An 18,097-nucleotide genomic window follows, 5' to 3' on the forward strand; every position below is an offset into this window, starting at 1 on the left:
GGTCACTGGAACTCGTACCCTTCTGACTATAGGGAAGCAGGTGGGAGTGCTTCAACCAGTCAGCTTTGTGGTAGAATTTTTTCCCGCCCCCATCCCCCTTTATCTCTGATGCCATACTGCTCAGTATTTAGGTGTTCCTAGTGCCTGGTGGGAATAGATATCAGGAAATTTGGCAACCGCTTACTTTAATGGACAGGAAATCACAGGCTGGGATGGGGATGAAGGTGAATGCAAGTTCTCAATATGCACTTACTGCATGTGCCAGGACTGCTAAAATAAGCGGCGCAGTGGTTAGCACTGCAGCCTCACAGCTCCAGCGACCTGGGTTCAATTCTGGGTACTACCTGTGTGGAGTTTGCAAGTTCTCCCTGTGTCTGTGTGGGTTTCCTCTGGGTGCTCCGGTTTCCTCCCACATGCCAAAGACTTGCAGGTTGATAGGTAAATTGGCCATTATAAATTGCCCCTAGTATAGGTAGGTGGTAGGAAAATATAGGAACAGGTGGGGATGTGGTAGGAATATGGAATTTAGTGTAGGATTAGTATAAATGGGTGGTTGATGGTCGGCACAGACTCGGTGGGCCAAAGGGCCTGTTTCAGTGCTGTATCTCTAAAAAAAAAAAAAAATAAATAAATAAATAACTCACTGTGGCATTAGATAATCACAGTGAACTAAATATTGGCTTTTCCATATCTAACCCACAACATTGTGGGCCGAAGTGCCTGTACTGTGCTGTACTGTTCTATGTTCTATGTTCTAACCCAGATAGAGTGGATGCAAGACTCCTCTGTTTACGAGCTATAAAAGTTGCACATGAAATGTCTTTATCTTTATCCAGTTCCAAGTGTTAATTAGCCTACATAATTCAGGTGGACTTCCAGGTACGAATGGGTACATTTTCCATTTACAAGCTCTGGACACAAGGCCTCAACTGCCAGGAATGCATATTGGGAAATCCCAAGATTTCTGTCCATTAATCACCCAATTGGAAATGTCGCTTTAAAATTGGCTGCCTCACTCGAGGCTTGTGCAGCAGTTCCAATTGCACTGTTTTAAGGTTCAGGCTGAGGCACGGGATTGGAACAACAAAAAAGGATTTTACTCCACATCTAACCCTGCTTTGGTGAGGGTGCCTGAAACAGAACCTAGGTACCTGAAAGGCAAAGAATCTCATTTCCCCAAAATAGGCTTTGAAATTAGTTGTCAGATAAATTCACTGAAATGTAAGTAGTTCAAGATGTTTTTGCCAAAGAGAGCAAGAAAAAATTGAGGGATATTGAAGAAAAGGGCAGATGAGATTCATCCATGAATAAGGGCAGTTGTTTTGGCGTTTTGTATTCTAACAGGCCTCTCAAAATTCAAATACACAAGTCATTGAAAAGATACATTATGCTGTTTGACACTACTTATCTCATTTATTCGCAGGACCATCCCAGCCTTCTACTAAATTAGATTTATCAGGTTTTGACTTTACTCACAAAACAATAAAGTTTGGCATCAATAAAAATGCATTTAATTCCAACAATGGACCAATTGTAGCAATTGCTGTGATTGTTACAAAAGAACAAAGCGGTAAGTACTTCCATTTCTTAATTGAATTGTAATCCTGTAAGAAGTTGGGACTTATCCAGTGATCCTGATCCTGGGTGATTTGCATCTCATACTGGAAGGGGCAAATATCTTTGGCCTGGACTTCTTTCAGCTTTGCTTGTTGCTGGAAGTGCAATAGGATAGGACAGCTGGCCATCAATTCTCAAATCCTGGGAATAGGTTTATTTACATAAATAGAGTGGGTACCCATGACATTTACAGCATTACCTGGGTGCTTGACCTATGCAGAAATCAGGAAAATCGAAGCAACACCTCACCAAACTATTGGCAGGTGGAGATGGCCATTCCAGCAATTTCTCCGTGGTTCTTGATCAGTAGTCTGGAGAAAGGCATTGAGGGAATTGTCTACAGGCTCACAGATAGTACAAAGATTTTATGTGGGTGTTAGAATCTAACAAACTGTGACTGATGTCACTACATATGAAAAGTAGGTAAGATATTTGAGGATATCTTTCCCGTCAGTGTGATCTGCTGGAACTTGTTTGACCAGCATTGGGCATTGGGGAGAAATCTCCCAGAATTTTTTTTTGTCTTGCCTCTTGTAGATGATTGTGTGGCTGGTTGGTGGGGGCATATGAGTGAATGGGGGTTTCTGAGTGCATAAGTTAAAACATGACAGCATGGGACAGGCTTAATGAACAATCTGGTCTTTTCCTGTCCATCATTTTTGCATGCATGGATTAAATAACAGCTTGGCAGTTTTGAAAAACATACCTGCAATAGGAATGGAATTGTGGAAAACAAACCTCATAATTCCTTCCCGTACACTCCATAGTATCCCAGGTCAAGCTAGGACTTGGAACTTTCCTTAACCTGCGACTGAAGTATCATGGGATGTGGGCATCGCTGGCTAGGCCAGCATTTATTGCCCATCCCTAATTGCCCTTGAGAAGGTGGTGGTGAGCTACAGTCCATGTGAGGTAGGTACACCCACAGTGCTGTTGGGAAGGGAGTTTCAGGATTTTGACCCAGGGACAGTGAAGGAAAGGCGATATAGTTCCAAGTCTGGGTGGTGTGTGACTTGGGGGGTAACTTGCAGGTGGTGGTGTTCCCTTGCATTTGCTGCCCTTGTCCTTCTAGTTGGTAGAGGTTGTGGGTCTTGAAGGTGCTGTCTAAGGAGCCTTGGTGCATTGCTGCAGTGCATCTTGTAGATGGTACACACTGCTGCCACTGTGCGTCGGTGTGGATGGGGTGCCAATCAAGCGGGCTGCTTTGGCCTGGATGAGGTCATCTGCCAAACCTTCTCAGACTACATCTTTCACCTTTTACAACTTTTTATGTATTGATGCTTAAGATCCAGTATATCAATGATGCTGTGGAAAACCTTCCAATTGGGTGTATAAAGGTTGATTTAATGAAGTTCTGCTGGTGGTTAGGAGTCTTGCTGACCAGAAGCACAACTCCAGAATTGGGTGCTCATATCAGCTTACCTAACCCACACTGAGCTACATTTTGAATGTGAAGGAAATAGCCAGTATTTTAAGGATGCACTATTACCCATACAGGCTTCATTAAGATACAGATTTAATGTACATACAACCTTTGGTGGTGAACAAGATGGAATTTCCTTTGGCAGTTTCCATAAATTTGAAGGAAGCAAACAATTCCTAAGGGCACAAGAGAGGGCTTTTTTGCAAAGCCCAACATGTTCACTACTTCCCTGTGGAAAGAAGGCTTCAACTTGGCCAGGCACAGAACTGCTAGGGTCTGTAAGAGAACAGGGCACAGTCAATGTCACCATGTGCAAGGCATTGAGCTTGCATGTCTTGACGGGTAAAGTACACAAATTATCATCTGGGGAGGATGTCCTGTCGTGCCAAAGAATGCCACCCTCCTTTTCACCCATCTTGTTCAGCAGCAGGTACATTTTGCCAGCTATCAAACGGATATATTTAGTTTCTACACTGTCCATTACTTGCCTTCAGACTTTTTGCACCTCTATATTGAGGTTTCCTTTCCTCTTCTCCCCAGGTCTGGCAAAGGTTCCCAAATATTAAACATTTATTTTGATGTTTTCTAAAGACTGAAGCAACATTTCTCATATGCAGCCACTTACATTTAAATACATCCCTTTTTAAGCTGCAGTATCTATCTGTGTATCCTCTATTAAGCAGATGACCAAAACTATGTTGGAGCTTTGCTAATCAAAAAGAACTGACCTGGTGAAATTGGGCAGTTAGATCAGTGTATTGTAGGTCAGGGATTCTAGTTGATTTGTTGTTATGGCGCTAGACTAGCAAAGCGGAGGTTGAGTGTTCAAATCCCACCAAGTTGTGAAATTGAATTCTTGAAAAATCTGGTGAATTTTGGGCTGGTACCAGAAAAGTAATCCTGAAAGTTCCTGGATTATCATAAAATTGGGATGCTAAGGTTTTTCCAGGAAGAATATCTACCACCACATCTGATCTGGCCAAAATTTGTCTCCAATCCCACACTACAAGTCGTGGACTTGTATTGCTCTCAGGACACCTAGATATGAGTATTAAATGAAACCTTGATGGTGTCTCCCATATTTCATCCCAAGAACAACTTTAAAAAATGTTTGAGTCCAGCAGCTGGCCATCTTATCACAGTTTTTCCTCCTCTGGCAAAATCAGGGCTCTTGCACCAGCATCAAGCACTCCTTTGTCTCAGATCATGTCCAATACCGTTAGATCCAAAATGAAGCTCCTCTACTCCAGATCAACAAAACCATTCAGTTCCAAGCTCAAAAGAGCATTCCCTACTGCATTAGTGTGGGAATTTTCATTTCCCCGAATTAATCTACTGTGTGAGATTGTCTGAATTCAGCACTGATTGGTGATGTACTTTGGGTTTTGACTCCCAAAATAAGTTCACATAATCAGCATATAGAGGAGACTTTCACCTTAAAATCGATTTTTGCCCAGCTCTAGTTCCCAGCCGCTGCACCACCCAAGTGGCCCAGTATCCTTCACCTTAGAGAACAAACAAAAGAAATGTTTAAACGTTAAATCTGTGAGAAAACGTTTTAATTTGTATAGACAAATTAGTTAAAATCACACTAGGCTACATCATAGTGTCATACATGAGTGATTTATTATTATAAAAGTAACATGCAGCTGTTCTGGCTCCTTTCCCTCTCCAAACACTTTTGAGGACCATGCCTCTTCAAAATGCTCCTGCTGCATCTTGAGAGTTTTGGAAATTATGATGTTTATTTTGGGTCCTTTTTTTTTTAAAACTATAACCAACACATTTCTTTGAGTTCCCAGATGTTCTGAGATACTTTGGTGCTTTAATCACCAATGTAATTTTATTGTTGGTGGATTATATCAAATTAGAAACGGGCATGACGATTATAATGGATGATCAAATATCCTGTGCAGCATTATGACTCTTGAACTGTTGGAACCATAAGAATCTCAAGTGAAGCAACTGGCCAAGCTAGCATAAGATATGATCTGAAGACGGTTTTTCAGGCATGACATGTGCTTTACCTTTTAATGTGGGGACATGAAGTGAAAAACTTTATAAAAGTGTTCGATGATTCAATGAAATAAATAAAACTTACGATATATAGTTTGCAGAAAGATTGGAATTGATGAGTCAAGTGGTCTTGTCTCATTCCATGCTTTCTTCTGTTCTTAATATTTCTTCTTGTTTCTACTACAGATAATATTCCCAATGGGAAAACTATTGAAACAGCCTTTGATCCCGCTGTATCCGCCTATGTGACCCTTGTCATAGATCTTCAAGATGCAACTCAAAATACCAGAGCGGATGCTCTGGCAAGTCCTATCTCTGTCGACATAGGAAGTAATAGTAAAAGTCATGGATATGTGAATAAAGAGTTGTCTCCTTTAACCACATACCGGTAAGTTCTGTGATGATTGTATATTTTTAACAACTGACTGGAAAGAAACAGCGCTGTTATGATACAACATTGTGGTAATTGTCTCTAAGCTCTGAAATACTTTTTCCAGATCACTTCTCTCAAAGAGCATTATTCACCTTTCCACCCACTTAGGGAGGTATGTGATACATGCAGTTTCCTTTCCCACCCAACCCATCGTGTGAAGACAGCAAAAAATTAGGTGCCAGGTTGAAATAGCGACTATCCGATCCCCTAGCAACACAATTATATGCATGAGAAAAGGAAGAATAATGTCTTGCTGCAGTATATTCTGCAGCAAGACCTATGAGACTGGCTGATGCAATTTTTCTGTTACTGGTATTTTGCTCAGTCTCCTCAGTTCTTTAATACACTGGCATCAGTGTTGAGCACACTATGATTAACACAGCTTTTTGAAAATTTAATTGTAAAACTTATTGTAATACTCTGTTCTAATCCCCAGATCTACATCTTGAAAACTGATTAATTTATGCCCCTTTCTGATTTAGTTTGTTTCAGTCCAGATGTGCAAAATGGTCTTTTTTGGGCTGTTGCATTGTACCTCAATAGCCCATCTGTCAAGTAACCACCCAGCAAGTATCACTGATGGTTCAGTTCTTTGTAAAGACTATCATAGCATGACATTTTACCCCCGATTTATCCAGAAGGATACGGCAGGCTCACCACTCTCCGAATGTTTTGTTTATTCCAACGACATCAGCGAACAGCTCAATCAGGACATACATGGGAACAATGTTGTTGGTCAGAAGTACTTAGTTTCTTTGTGCACATGATGTTGGTTGGAACGGTTGAGAAATACAAGACCTTGCTGTCTGGTGCTCCCTGCTCCCTCTGAGTATTAAAACTTCTTCATGTAAATGGATGAACTATTTTGCGATACATATCACTTACAATATGCAGTTTCAATAGAGAACAGATCGGCCCCATTGTTCCTTCTCAAGGAGAATCATTGTTCCCCCTGCTTGTTGTACATATCCCAGTGCACATATGCATAGCCAATTCCAAGAAATGTGACCAATTTGATGTGAAATAGGACGATGCCCGATGCCTCAGACTCCCTATTAGTGAGATCTCATGGAATGTTGTTCCCGATCCCGAAGTTTGTTTGTCCTGCCTGCATGGTGCCATTCCGTCTCTTGATTGTAACTGAACATTTTTATCTTAAAATAATTAGTTTTCCAGTTTACAGTATTCAAAATGAGCACCCTTCACACATCTCATTGCAGTGTCTAATGTTCTTTACTTGGTGCTTTTTGCAGACTCAGCTTGGCTGGATTTACAAAAGTAGCATTTGATGCACAGGACAAAATCGATTCAGAAGGATCCTTCTACTCAGCATATAATTATTCAGAGAAGATTACATTGAAGCAAAATCCAGGTTTTTTTTTTAAAAGCCCGTTTGTGATTTTGAATTTAGTTTCTGTTTCTTTGGAGTTTTTACTGCACCTGTTTGTATTTTTGCCATAATTTTATCTTTTACCTTTTTTGTTTTGTGAGCCCCCTGCAGTTCCCCCACTTCCCACCCTCAGTATGCCTCTTCCCTTGCTGATAGGAGAAACTGCATACTTTGCTCTAAAGGCTCTACTTGCTGCTTGGGGTCCCATGTCTGGAGGAGCACTATGTACTGCAATAATGTGACATTTGATTAATTTCTCACACCAACTGCCCATGCTTTTGGCTTAGCTGATGCCCACTGGAAACTGCACTAAGACTGCCCCAAAATTATTTTATGCAGTACCCATGCCACCAGTAAAGAGAGAGAAGATTTTCTTCCCATCAGTCCGGTCTAACTATTAGTCCAGATTCCAGAGCTGGCACAATAAGGTGCTCATCCACTGGAGCAACCAGTTTCAGCTGATTCACCATTTTCTGACTTTTATTTAAGAGTTTATCTCCCTTCATAAAAGAAAAAAGAACAAAGATAATTACAGCACAGGAACAGGCCCTTCGGCCCTCCAAGCCTGTGCCGATCCAGATCCTCTCTCTAAACATGTCGCCTATTTTCTAAGGTTCTGTATCTCTTTTCTTCCTGCCCATTCATGTATCTGTCTAGATACATCTTAAAAGACTCCATCGTGCCCGCATCTACCACCTCCGCTGGCAATGCGTTCCAGGTGCCCACCACCCTCTGCGTAAAGAACTTTCCACGCATATCCCCCCTAAACTTTTCCCCTTTCACTTTGAACTCGTGTCCTCTAGTAATTGAAACCCCCACTCTGGGAAAAAGCCTCTTGCTATCCACCCTGTCTATACCTCTCATGATTTTGTACACCTCAATCAGGTCCCCCCTCAACCTCCGTCTTTCTAATGAAAATAATCCTAATCTGCTCAACCTCTCTTCATAGCTAGCGCCCTCCATACCAGGCAACATCCTGGTGAACCTCCTCTGCACCCTCTCCAAAGCATCCACATCCTTTTGATAATGTGGCGACCAGAACTGTACGCAGTATTCCAAATGTGGCCGAACCAAAGTCCTATACAACTGTAACATGACCTGCCAACTCTTGTACTCAATGCCCCGTCCGATGAAGGAAAGCATGCCGTATGCCTTCTTGACCACTCTATTTACCTGCGTTGCCACCTTCAGGGAACAGTGGACCTGAACACCCAAATCTCTCTGGACATCAATTTTCCCCAGGACTTTTCCATTTACTGTATAGTTCACTCTTGAATTGGATCTTCCAAAATGCATCACCTCGCATTTGCCCTGATTGAACTCCATCTGCCATTTCTCTGCCCAACTCTCCAATCTATCTATATTCTGCTGTATTCTCTGACAATCCCCTTCACTATCTGCTACTCCACCAATCTTAGTGTCGTCTGCAAATTTGCTAATCAGTCCACCTATACTTTCCTCCAAATCATTAATGTGTATCACAAACAACAGTGGTCCCAGCACGGATCCCTGTGGAACACCACTGGTCACACGTCTCCATTTTGAGAAACTCCCTTCTACTGCTACTCTCTGTCTCCTGTTGCCCAGCCAGTTCTTTATCCATCTAGCTAGTACACCTTGGACCCCAAGCGCCTTCACTTTCTCCATCAGCCTGCCATGGGGAACCTTATCAAACGCCTTACTGAAGTCCATGTATATGACATCGACAGCCCTTCCCTCATCAATCAACTTTGTCACTTCCTCAAGATAATGTAATTTGAGCGGGAGGAGGAGTAAATCGGAGAAATTGATTTATTTTCCTGTCAGTTATTAAACGTGGGGTAAAATACAGGTCCAAATTCTGTCACCACATTTAGAATGTTCTAGTCATTGTTGACGTAGATTTTTAGGGAAGCGAGAAGTGTTTTCTTTCTGTGGGTCTCAGATAGTGGCCTACAAGGCTGTTAATGTCTGTTGGTGTTATGTGTTCCAGATGTCATTATTGGAGCTGTGGTTGGAACTATCCTGGGTGTAGTTGTCATACTGCTCCTGCTTCTACTGCTTATTTGGTGGAAGAAACGGTAAGCAATATACCCAATTGTACTTGTCCAATCAGCCCCACCAGTCATTTCAATCATGTAACCCAGCTCCCAGGTGGACATCTCGTGGTTTTCCATCTTGTTTAATGAGGCTTGAAGCTTCACCACCCCAAGAACGTTTAGTACAGAAAAGTGTCTGCTCATTAAATTTAAATCTTGTTACTGTATAAATGATTGAAGGAGACTTGTACATAAATATAACAGGCCAATAGTTCAGTAGATGACTTCATATCTTGGTGTGATAACTGAGCCACATGCACTAGGAAGGTCTCAGCCAGTCAGTTCTGAGTTAGCTGATCTCAATGACTATAATGCAAAGATCAGTGCAGACAAAAGAGACCATTAAGTCCATCTGTTTCCTTTGCCTCCCATCACAGAATCCCACTACACCTTGAATGACCAAGTTTTTGCCTCTATGTCCCTACCCAAAGCCTATTGCAGGTATTAATCTCTCTGTATATAGAAGTGCTTCTTGATGTCAGTCCTGAACTTTCCCTTTACCAATTTGTGTCTATGTTCCCTTGGCCGGGATTGATGGTTTAACCTGAAATAGTGCTCTGTCTTTTCTATTCCATTTATTAGGTAAAATTTCTCTAATAGGCTTTCCAGACCCTGCCCCATTTATCTGTTTTCATTTTCTAACTCTGATCAACTTCAATGTCCTTCTCTGCACCACTTCCAGGGTTTGGAAGGTTCCTTTGTGTCTTGCTGACCAGCAATGAACACCGTATTCAATTTGCAGTGTGACCAGCACAATGCACCTTCAGCATGATTGACCTGAAGTTATACTCAACCAATTTTACAATTTTAATCTTTTAAAGGGAGTAGTTGAGGCAATTGTGTAGATGCATTTAAGGGGAAGCTAGATAAGCATATGAGGGAAAAGGGCAGAGAGGGATATGCTGATAGTTGGTTGCAAAAAGATGGAAGGAGGTTCGAGTGGAGCATAAATGCTAGTATGGACTGGTTGGGCCAAATGGCTGTTTCTGTGCTTTACTTTCTTTGTAATTCTATGTCATTTGACATTATGGCTCAAATTTCTGTTTCCTTTGTTAATTGTGACTCTGCAATGTCTAGACACCGGTCAGTTTTGAGTCACTATCACTCCTATATCTCTTTTACACCTCTCCCATAGCTAGTTTCACACTGTTGATTCATGATTGTCCTCAACATGCCTGGTCTATACAGGGTTGAAAAGTGAACCATGTTACCCAATATTGATTTCTGGGGCAAACAGAGCCAGGACTGTGATGCCTTCCACTGTCAAATATCTTGACACTGACTGGCTAGGCTCCCATTTAAAAAAAAATGGCAAATTGCTAAGTTAACAGAGGGCTGGCCTATGCCCATCATAACAATGTTCAGCAGCAGTGAGTAAAGCAGACCAGATGTTGGGATGTATTAAAAAGTCAATATTGAGGTAATCCTACTACTTTATAAATCATTGATGCTGCCCTGTTCGAATACTTTGTATGGTTCTAGTCACCACAGTACAAAAACGATATTGCAGCTAATGATAGGATACAGAAAAGAGCAACCAGAATGATTGAGGGCATGGAGGGATTGGATTATGGTAGTGATTAGTAAATTAGTAATGTTCTCATTGGAAAATAAAAGGTTGGGAGGTGATATGTTTGCTGCTTTGAGGATTCGAAAGGGACTAGATAATGAAGCCCGTAACAAACTTTTTTTTTTATTCATTCATAGGATGTGGGCATCACTTACAAGACCAGCATTTATTGTCCATTCCTAATTGCCCTGAGAAGGTAGTGTAAGCTGCCTTAGTGGCTTGCTAGATAGACCATTTAAAAGGGTAGTTAAGAGTCAACCACATTGATGTCAGTCTAGTGTCACCTATAGGCCAGACCGAGTAAGGACAACTGGTTTCTTTCCCTAAAGGACATTCGGGAACCAGTTGCTTTGTTACAACAATTAGGTAACTTCATGGTCACCATTATTGATGCTAGGTTTTTGGTCCAGATTTATATAATTAACTGAATTCAATTCACAAACTGCCATGATGGGATTTGAACTCAGGTTTCTCGATTACTAGTCCAGTAATGCAACCACTATGCTACTGTACCTCTGTTTCACCTTGTCCAGAACAATAGAACCAGAGTACATGGACTGCGCTTGAAGGGAGGTAAATTCAAATTAATCTGCAAATCATTATTTCAGTAGGCCTAGAATCATAGAATGGTTACAGCACAGAAGGAGGCCATTTGGCCCATCGTGTCTGTGCTAGCTCTTTGCAAGAGCAACTCGGCTAGTCCCACTCACCCGCCCTTTCCCCGTAGCCTGGCAAATATTTTTCTTCAGTTGCATATCCAACTCCCCTCTGAAAGCCCGGATTGTATCTGCTTCCACCACATTCGTAGGTAGTGCATTCCAGATCCTAACCACTTTTTTTTTAAAGTATTTCTTCATGTTACCGTTGGTTCTTTTACCATTCACCTTTAAATCTGTGTCCTCTGGTTCTCGACCCTTCTGCCATTGGAAACAGTTTCTCCCTATCTACTCTGTCCAGACCCTTCATGATTTTGAACACCTCTATCAAGTCTCCTCTCAACCTTCTCTTCAATCTATTTAATTAGCTGAAATCCTTCATCCTTGGAACCATTCTCGTAAATCTTTTCTGCACCCTCTCTAAAGCCTTCACATCCTTCCTGAAGTGTGGTAACCAGAACTGGTTGAGGCTGAACCAGAGTTTTATAAAGATTCATCATAACTTCCTTGTTTTTGTACTCTAGACCTCTATTTGAAAAGCCCAGGATCCCATATGCCTTTTTAACCACTTTCTCAACATGGCCTGCCATCTTCAACGATTTGTGCACATATATCCTAGATCTCTTTGTTCCTGTACCCCCATTAGAATTGTACCCTTCATTTTATATTGGTACAAAATGTACCACTTCACACTTCTCTGCATTATATTTCATCTGCCATGAGTCTGCCCATTCCACCCGCCTGTCTATGTCCTCTTGAAGTTTATCATCTTCCTCCTCACAGTTCACAATACTTCCAAGTTTTTTGTCATTTGCAAATTTTTAAATTGTGCCTTGCACAGGCAAGTCTAGGTTATTAATATATATCAAGAAAAGCAGTGGTCCTAGTACCGACCCATAGGAAACCCCACGGTATACCTTCCTCCAGTCCAAAAAATAATTGTTCATCACCACACTCTGTTCCCTCTAACTCAGCCAACTTACCCATACTGCCACTGTCCCTTTTATTCCATGGGCTTCAACCTGGCTGACGAGCCTGTTATGTAGTACTTGATCACATGTCTTTTGGACGTTCACATCCACCATATCAACCATATTACCCTCATCAACCGTCCCTGTTACTTCATTAAAAGCCCAAGTTAGTTAAATAAGATTTGCCTTTAACAAATCTATGCTGGCTTTCCCTAATTAATCCACAATTGTCCAAGTGACAATTTTGTCCCGCATTATTATCTCTCAAAGCATTTTCACCACCAGAGTTAAACTGACTGGCCTGAAGTTGCTGGTTTACCCTTACATACATTTTTGAACAAAGGTGTAACATTTGCAATTCTTCAGTCCTCTGACACCACTCCCTTATCAAAGGAAGATTTGAAAAATATCGCCAGTACCTCCGCAATTTCCATCCTTACTTCCCTCAGCATCCTCAGATGCATCCACCTGGACCTGGTGACTTATCAACTTTTAAGTACTGCCAGCCTTTCTAATACCTTTTCTTTATCAAATTTTAGCCCATCTAGTATTTCAACTGCCTCCTCTTTCACTATGACTTGGGAAAGACAGATGCAAAGTACTCATTTAGTACCTCAGTCATGCTGTCTGCCTCCATGCACAGATCCCTGTTTTGGTCCGTAATTGACCTCACCCCTCCTCTTACTACCTTTTTCCTATTTCTCTGCTTATAGAAGACTTTTGGATTCCCTTTTGTGCTATCTGCCAGTCTCTTATACTCTCTCTTTGCCTCTGATTTCCTTTCTCACCTCCCCTCTTAACTTTCTATATTCACCCTGCTTCTCACTTGGATAATCAACCTGATATCTTTCATACACACCCTTTTTCTGCTTCCTCTTACTCTCTTTCTTGTCATCTAGGGTGCTCTGGTTTTGCTTGCCCTATCTTTCCCCCTCATAGGAATGTGCCTCAACTCTACCACAAATATCTCCTTTTTATAGGTAGCCCATTGTTCTGTTACAGTTTTGCCTGCCAATCTTTGATTTCAATTTCCTGGGACAGATCCAGTCTCACCCGACTAAAATTGGCCCTCCTCCAGTCTAGTATTTTTACTTTAGATTGCTCCTTTCCTTTTCCATGGTTAACCTAAACCTTTTGATACTATGATCGCTGTTCCCTAAATGTTTCTCGAGTGACACTTGATCCATCTTATTCCCCAGAACCAGATCCAGCAATGCCTCTTTCCTCATTGGGCCAGAAACATACTGATCAAGAAAATCTTCTTGAACACACTTCAGAAACTCTTCCCCCCTCCCTGTCCTTTACATTATTACTATCCCAATCTATATTAGGATAATTAAAATCTCCCATTATCACTACTCTATAGTTTTTGCACCTCTCTATAATTTCCCTACAAATTTGCTCCCCTATATCTTTTCCGCTAGTTGGCCTGTAGAATACACCCAGTAGTGTAAAGGTAACTCTATTGTTTCTTAACTCTAACCAAATGGATTCAGGCGTTGATATCCTCCAGGATATCCTTTCTCTCCAGCACTGTAATATTCTCCATAATCATTACAGCCACCCCTCCTCCTTTCTTTTCCTAAATGGACGGAACAGACATCCTCAGGAGATTGCAGCAGATAGTGTCGATGCATTCAAATGCAAATAAGTTAGAATTCTTTCAGAAAATAATATTTTTGAGTAGAGTATATCTGTAATTTGAGACATGACATATAAGTGTAGTAATGCTTGGGAGAAAAAGGTAATTTTGAAAATTTTGGGCCCCAAAGCTTTCCAACATTGATGGTTTTCTTCACCTCATGACTGTGTCTGTTGCAGACTAATTCATAGTGATTGATTGACATGATTAATCAACAACTCCATTATTGTTGTATTGCCTCTCCCCATTCTTCCTATCAAAAATGTCAAAAAATGCAGGCAGAAAGAACGTGTACAAACAGTGTGCCTGTTTCAGCTAAACAAAATAAATGACAGTGATTCGCTGGTTCATTCCTCAGGACAATGCCTTGACCAATCAGAGTCAAGCTGCCTGGTTTAAATTTCAAACAAAGCTTGGCAGTTAACTGTCAGTCACTGTAAACTGGTGCATTCTCCATGGCAATGCCTCTCCCAATCAGAAGTTACTTGCCAACAGTATAAAGTTGTTGTTTTCCCTTACTTTTGTATTCTTGCAGATTGTCCTGATGAGTGCAAGATGAAAAGCTTCAACAACATGTCTCTCTTTTCAGCAATACTCAAGTTCTGTACTGCCAAATGACATGTTGTATCATTAGACTACTAGGATTCTTGAAAGCAAACTAGGAGGATCTTGGTCTTTGTTTGTCTGGTGATTCCAATGTTCCCAATTATAGGCAGCAAGGCTGGATTTTTAAACCTGTTCGGGGTCCGAATCAGAGGCGGACAGCTGCACAATTTGGCGCCATCAGCCTCTGTGCAGGTTCGCCACCATGATCTCAACCTCGAGCCATTTTGAATGAGGGCAGCTTGGGTTTGGCTTCTTGAAGCAGCCAATTGAGGCCAATTATTGGTAATTACATGGCCTTTAAGGCCCCATTCTCCCACCAGTTGTATTTTCAAATCAGCAATGCGAGCAGTCCCCTCAGCCTGGACCACATTCTGGCCAATGTTGTGGATCAGGGCAGTAAGTTGGGGTGAGGCACGATGGATCCCGCAAGGGAACCCCCCACCTTGGACCATAACTGCCGATGGGCCACAGGCGGAGGGGTTGTCCCGTCAGTATCATGGCTAGGCAGCTGTGGCTTTTTAAAACATCAAAAAAACTTACCTGCCTCTCTCCCTCCATCTTCAGATCGGCAGCTCCCACCTCAGTCAGAGGGATAGCCAATCTCTGCGTACTGGAGGGTGTCTCATTGGCCCTCCAGTGTCGGGAGCCTGCCTACCATCCCTGATTCGATGGCAAGCCTGCTCCTCGGCCTTTAATTATTGGAGGATTTGAAAATCCCAGTGGGCATACTTGAAGCACGCCGTGCAGGGTCAGGACCTGGAATTAGCCTCCATTTCCAGTTCCTGACCTCTGATTGAAAATCCAGCACCCCTTTTAAGGGAGAAAATGAGAGAACTAAAAGTAAAAGCCTTGTCTGTTCCCTTGAAATATGTTACTTTGGATATGGTCCAAAGCATGGCTTTCAAATGCTTTGTGTCACAGTATATAAGCTCACACCAGTAATTACCTATGCAGTGTCTTTTTAATCTTGGCCATGCCATCAGAAAGGATGGTGAATTTTTTTCATTCTTTCATGGGATGTGGGTATCTCTGGCAAGGCCAGTATTTGTTGCCCATCCCTAGTGTCCTTGACAACTGAGTGGCTTGCTAGACCATTTCAAAGGGCAGTTAAGAGTCAACCACATTGCTGTGGGTCTGAAGTCACATAAAGGCCAGACCGGGTAAAGTGGGCAGATTTCCTTCCCTAATGGACATTAGTGAACCAGATGGGTTTTTTCAAAAATCGATGATAGTTTCATGGTGCCATTACTGAAACTAGCTTTTAATTCCAGATTTGTTTATTAATTAACTGAATTTATTAAATAATTGAAATTAAATTCCACTAGCTGCCATGGTGGAATTTGAACTTGTGTGCCCAGGGCATTAGCCTGGACCTCTGGATTACAAGTTCGGTGATATTGCCACTACTCCACCGTCTCCGCAGTTAGGTTCTTCCCTACTGGGACACACTGGGTTAAGGCTGGTTACTTCCCAAGATAATATAGAGCTGAGGCCAGACACTTCCATGCGAAGGTACTGTGCAGAGGCTGGCACTTCCCATCAGGAGGCAATGTCTTGAGGCTGGCTACATCCCAAAAAGATGCAGAGGCAAGGACGCACACTTTGCTTGGAGGGGCTGGACACTTACAGTTGTGTCACTGAAACCCAGCTTAGGATTTCCACTGGGGTGAGGCACTAAATGGAGGCTGGAGAATTCCCTTTAAAATTTAGATAACATAAAAGAAGTCTGTCTGCTCTCCATGCTAACACACCAGATGGTACATATTATGGGGAGACTTCAAGAAGGGGGAGAATAATACTGTCCAAGTGAAATATTTTTGGATGCGCCAGCAATATGTTGATTGGTACTCTTGTGTTACTGTCTCAATCACCAGTTATCAACCTACTGTTTCTGCCTATTCACAGAACAAAGTCCAACAACAAGGATTTAACCCAGCTTCCAATCCCGAATATGAGGTAACGTAAAGGGTTATAGTCAATAATGCAGAGCATTACCAATGTTGAAAAGAGAATTAGTGAAGATGAGGTAAATCAGGAAGTAGTGTTTAACTGGGTTTTATCATCTTTTTAGATTGTAGGAGGAAGACGAGGGAAGTAAGGAGCTCCATATGTTTGATCTGCAAAAGAATGAGTTAGAGTAGATGATATGAGCCTCTTCTAACAGTGAGGGTATAGGGAGGAAAAAGAGGGCATACTTGGAGCTCTATGACACTAAAGACTGACAAATCCCCAGGACCCAATGGTTTCCAGCTAGGGTTTTAAAGTAAGTGGGTGAATTAATTGCAGATGCTTTGGCCAGAATCTTCCAAAACTCTCTTTTTTCAGGATGTCGGTTTAGATTAGATAATTGCAACTATAATTCCATTATTTCAAGAAAGATAGATACCAGTAAATTATAGACCTGTTTCTAACATCTGTTGTGGGGAAGTTGTTTGAATGTATAAATAATTTAGAGAAATTTATCAGCTGATTAGAGACAGCCAACACGGATTTGTATTGGGCAGGTCATGTCTAATGAGGAAGTAACTAAAGTAGTAGACAGGGAATGTCCATGGATGTAGTCTGTATGGACTTTGAGAAAGCATTCAATGAAAGTCCACATGGGGGACTGTTGGCTATAATTAAAGCCCATGGATTTTGGGCAAATTATTGACTAGTTTAGGAAATTGCATAGGCAGTGGAAAACATTGGTGCTTGAATACTGCATTGATAAAACGAGACCAATTGGGACCAGTGACCCACTGGTAAAAAGGAGAGAAGTGTTCAGAGATCATGGCATCTTCTTGAGCAGCATTTTTCTGGTACCTGAGCATCAAAGTAAAAGCACTTTTAAAGTATCTGTGATGCAAGAATACACTGGTCAGCAATTAACTCTCTCTCCCTCTCTCTCTCTCCCCCTTAACAGGGTAGCAAGAAAGTAAGTATGAAATTTGGTTTTCTAATTTGCCAATGTATCCATACCTTGCAGTTAAATCACCCACCGTCAATCAGAGTCCAGGTTCACTCTTGAGTAGTTATCACTTGGGTAAAGGCTGCTGGTGGCCATGGGATCTTACTGCAGGAACAGACACAATCATACTAGCTGTGGAAAAAAAATAATAAAATGTGCTTTTGTGTCCAGTGAGGAATATGACTAAAGTAACCCTCAATGGCCACTGTGATGTACACACTCATGGATTATGAAGGCATTCCCCATGCTACACTCTCTGCAATAATGCTGTGTCTGCTTCATCGCACTGCAGTAATCTTTGGTGTTGCTAACATACTTCTCTAGTATAATCTGATATAAACTGCAACAACCTCACAGACTGAAAGCTCATCAGGAAAACAGAGAGGTGCTGGTAAAGAAAGGGCTTTTTAAAAAAAAAAAAGTCTCTTTTTACCTCCAGCACCAGAATTATGGAATGAAGGTTCTCCTTCTCAGCTGACTCCATAGTAAATGGGAGTCGTATAAAGAAACCTGTATTAGCCTGATCTGAATGTATTTGGAAAAACATAAAGGAAACTTTACATTGAACCTGTGCTGTACCTGACCTGGGAATGGGTGATGTGATGGCGTAGAGGGGGCTTTACTTTGCATCTTGACTTATGCTTTACCTGACCTCAGATTACAAGATACTGGCATAATTTTAGTGTTCCATTCCCCAGCATTTTTTTTTAATATTGAGGGCAACAACTCACCTAAAGTATTAATT

The 18,097-nt window shown here is 41.6% G+C and overlaps 1 protein-coding gene across 2 annotated transcripts in view; it reads left to right on the forward strand.

Moving 5' to 3' along the window:
* ptprja (protein tyrosine phosphatase receptor type Ja) overlaps nucleotides 1-18,097 on the forward strand; it is a 192,527-nt gene that overhangs the window by 131,495 nt on the left and 42,935 nt on the right. The window contains exons 20-25 of one of the 2 annotated variants that reach the window (XM_068046060.1): nucleotides 1,424-1,570; nucleotides 5,243-5,444; nucleotides 6,743-6,861; nucleotides 8,852-8,939; nucleotides 16,308-16,358; nucleotides 17,308-17,319. In XM_068046060.1, the coding sequence (XP_067902161.1) occupies nucleotides 1,424-1,570; nucleotides 5,243-5,444; nucleotides 6,743-6,861; nucleotides 8,852-8,939; nucleotides 16,308-16,358; nucleotides 17,308-17,319 (619 nt within the window). Of the gene's footprint in view, nucleotides 1-1,423; nucleotides 1,571-5,242; nucleotides 5,445-6,742; nucleotides 6,862-8,851; nucleotides 8,940-16,307; nucleotides 16,380-17,307; nucleotides 17,320-18,097 lie in introns of those variants that run through there. The other variant, XM_068046059.1, reaches the window with a different exon arrangement.

Source organism: Heterodontus francisci, chromosome 14 (assembly GCF_036365525.1).
Source record: "Heterodontus francisci isolate sHetFra1 chromosome 14, sHetFra1.hap1, whole genome shotgun sequence".
Taxonomy (NCBI): Eukaryota; Metazoa; Chordata; class Chondrichthyes; order Heterodontiformes; family Heterodontidae; genus Heterodontus; species Heterodontus francisci.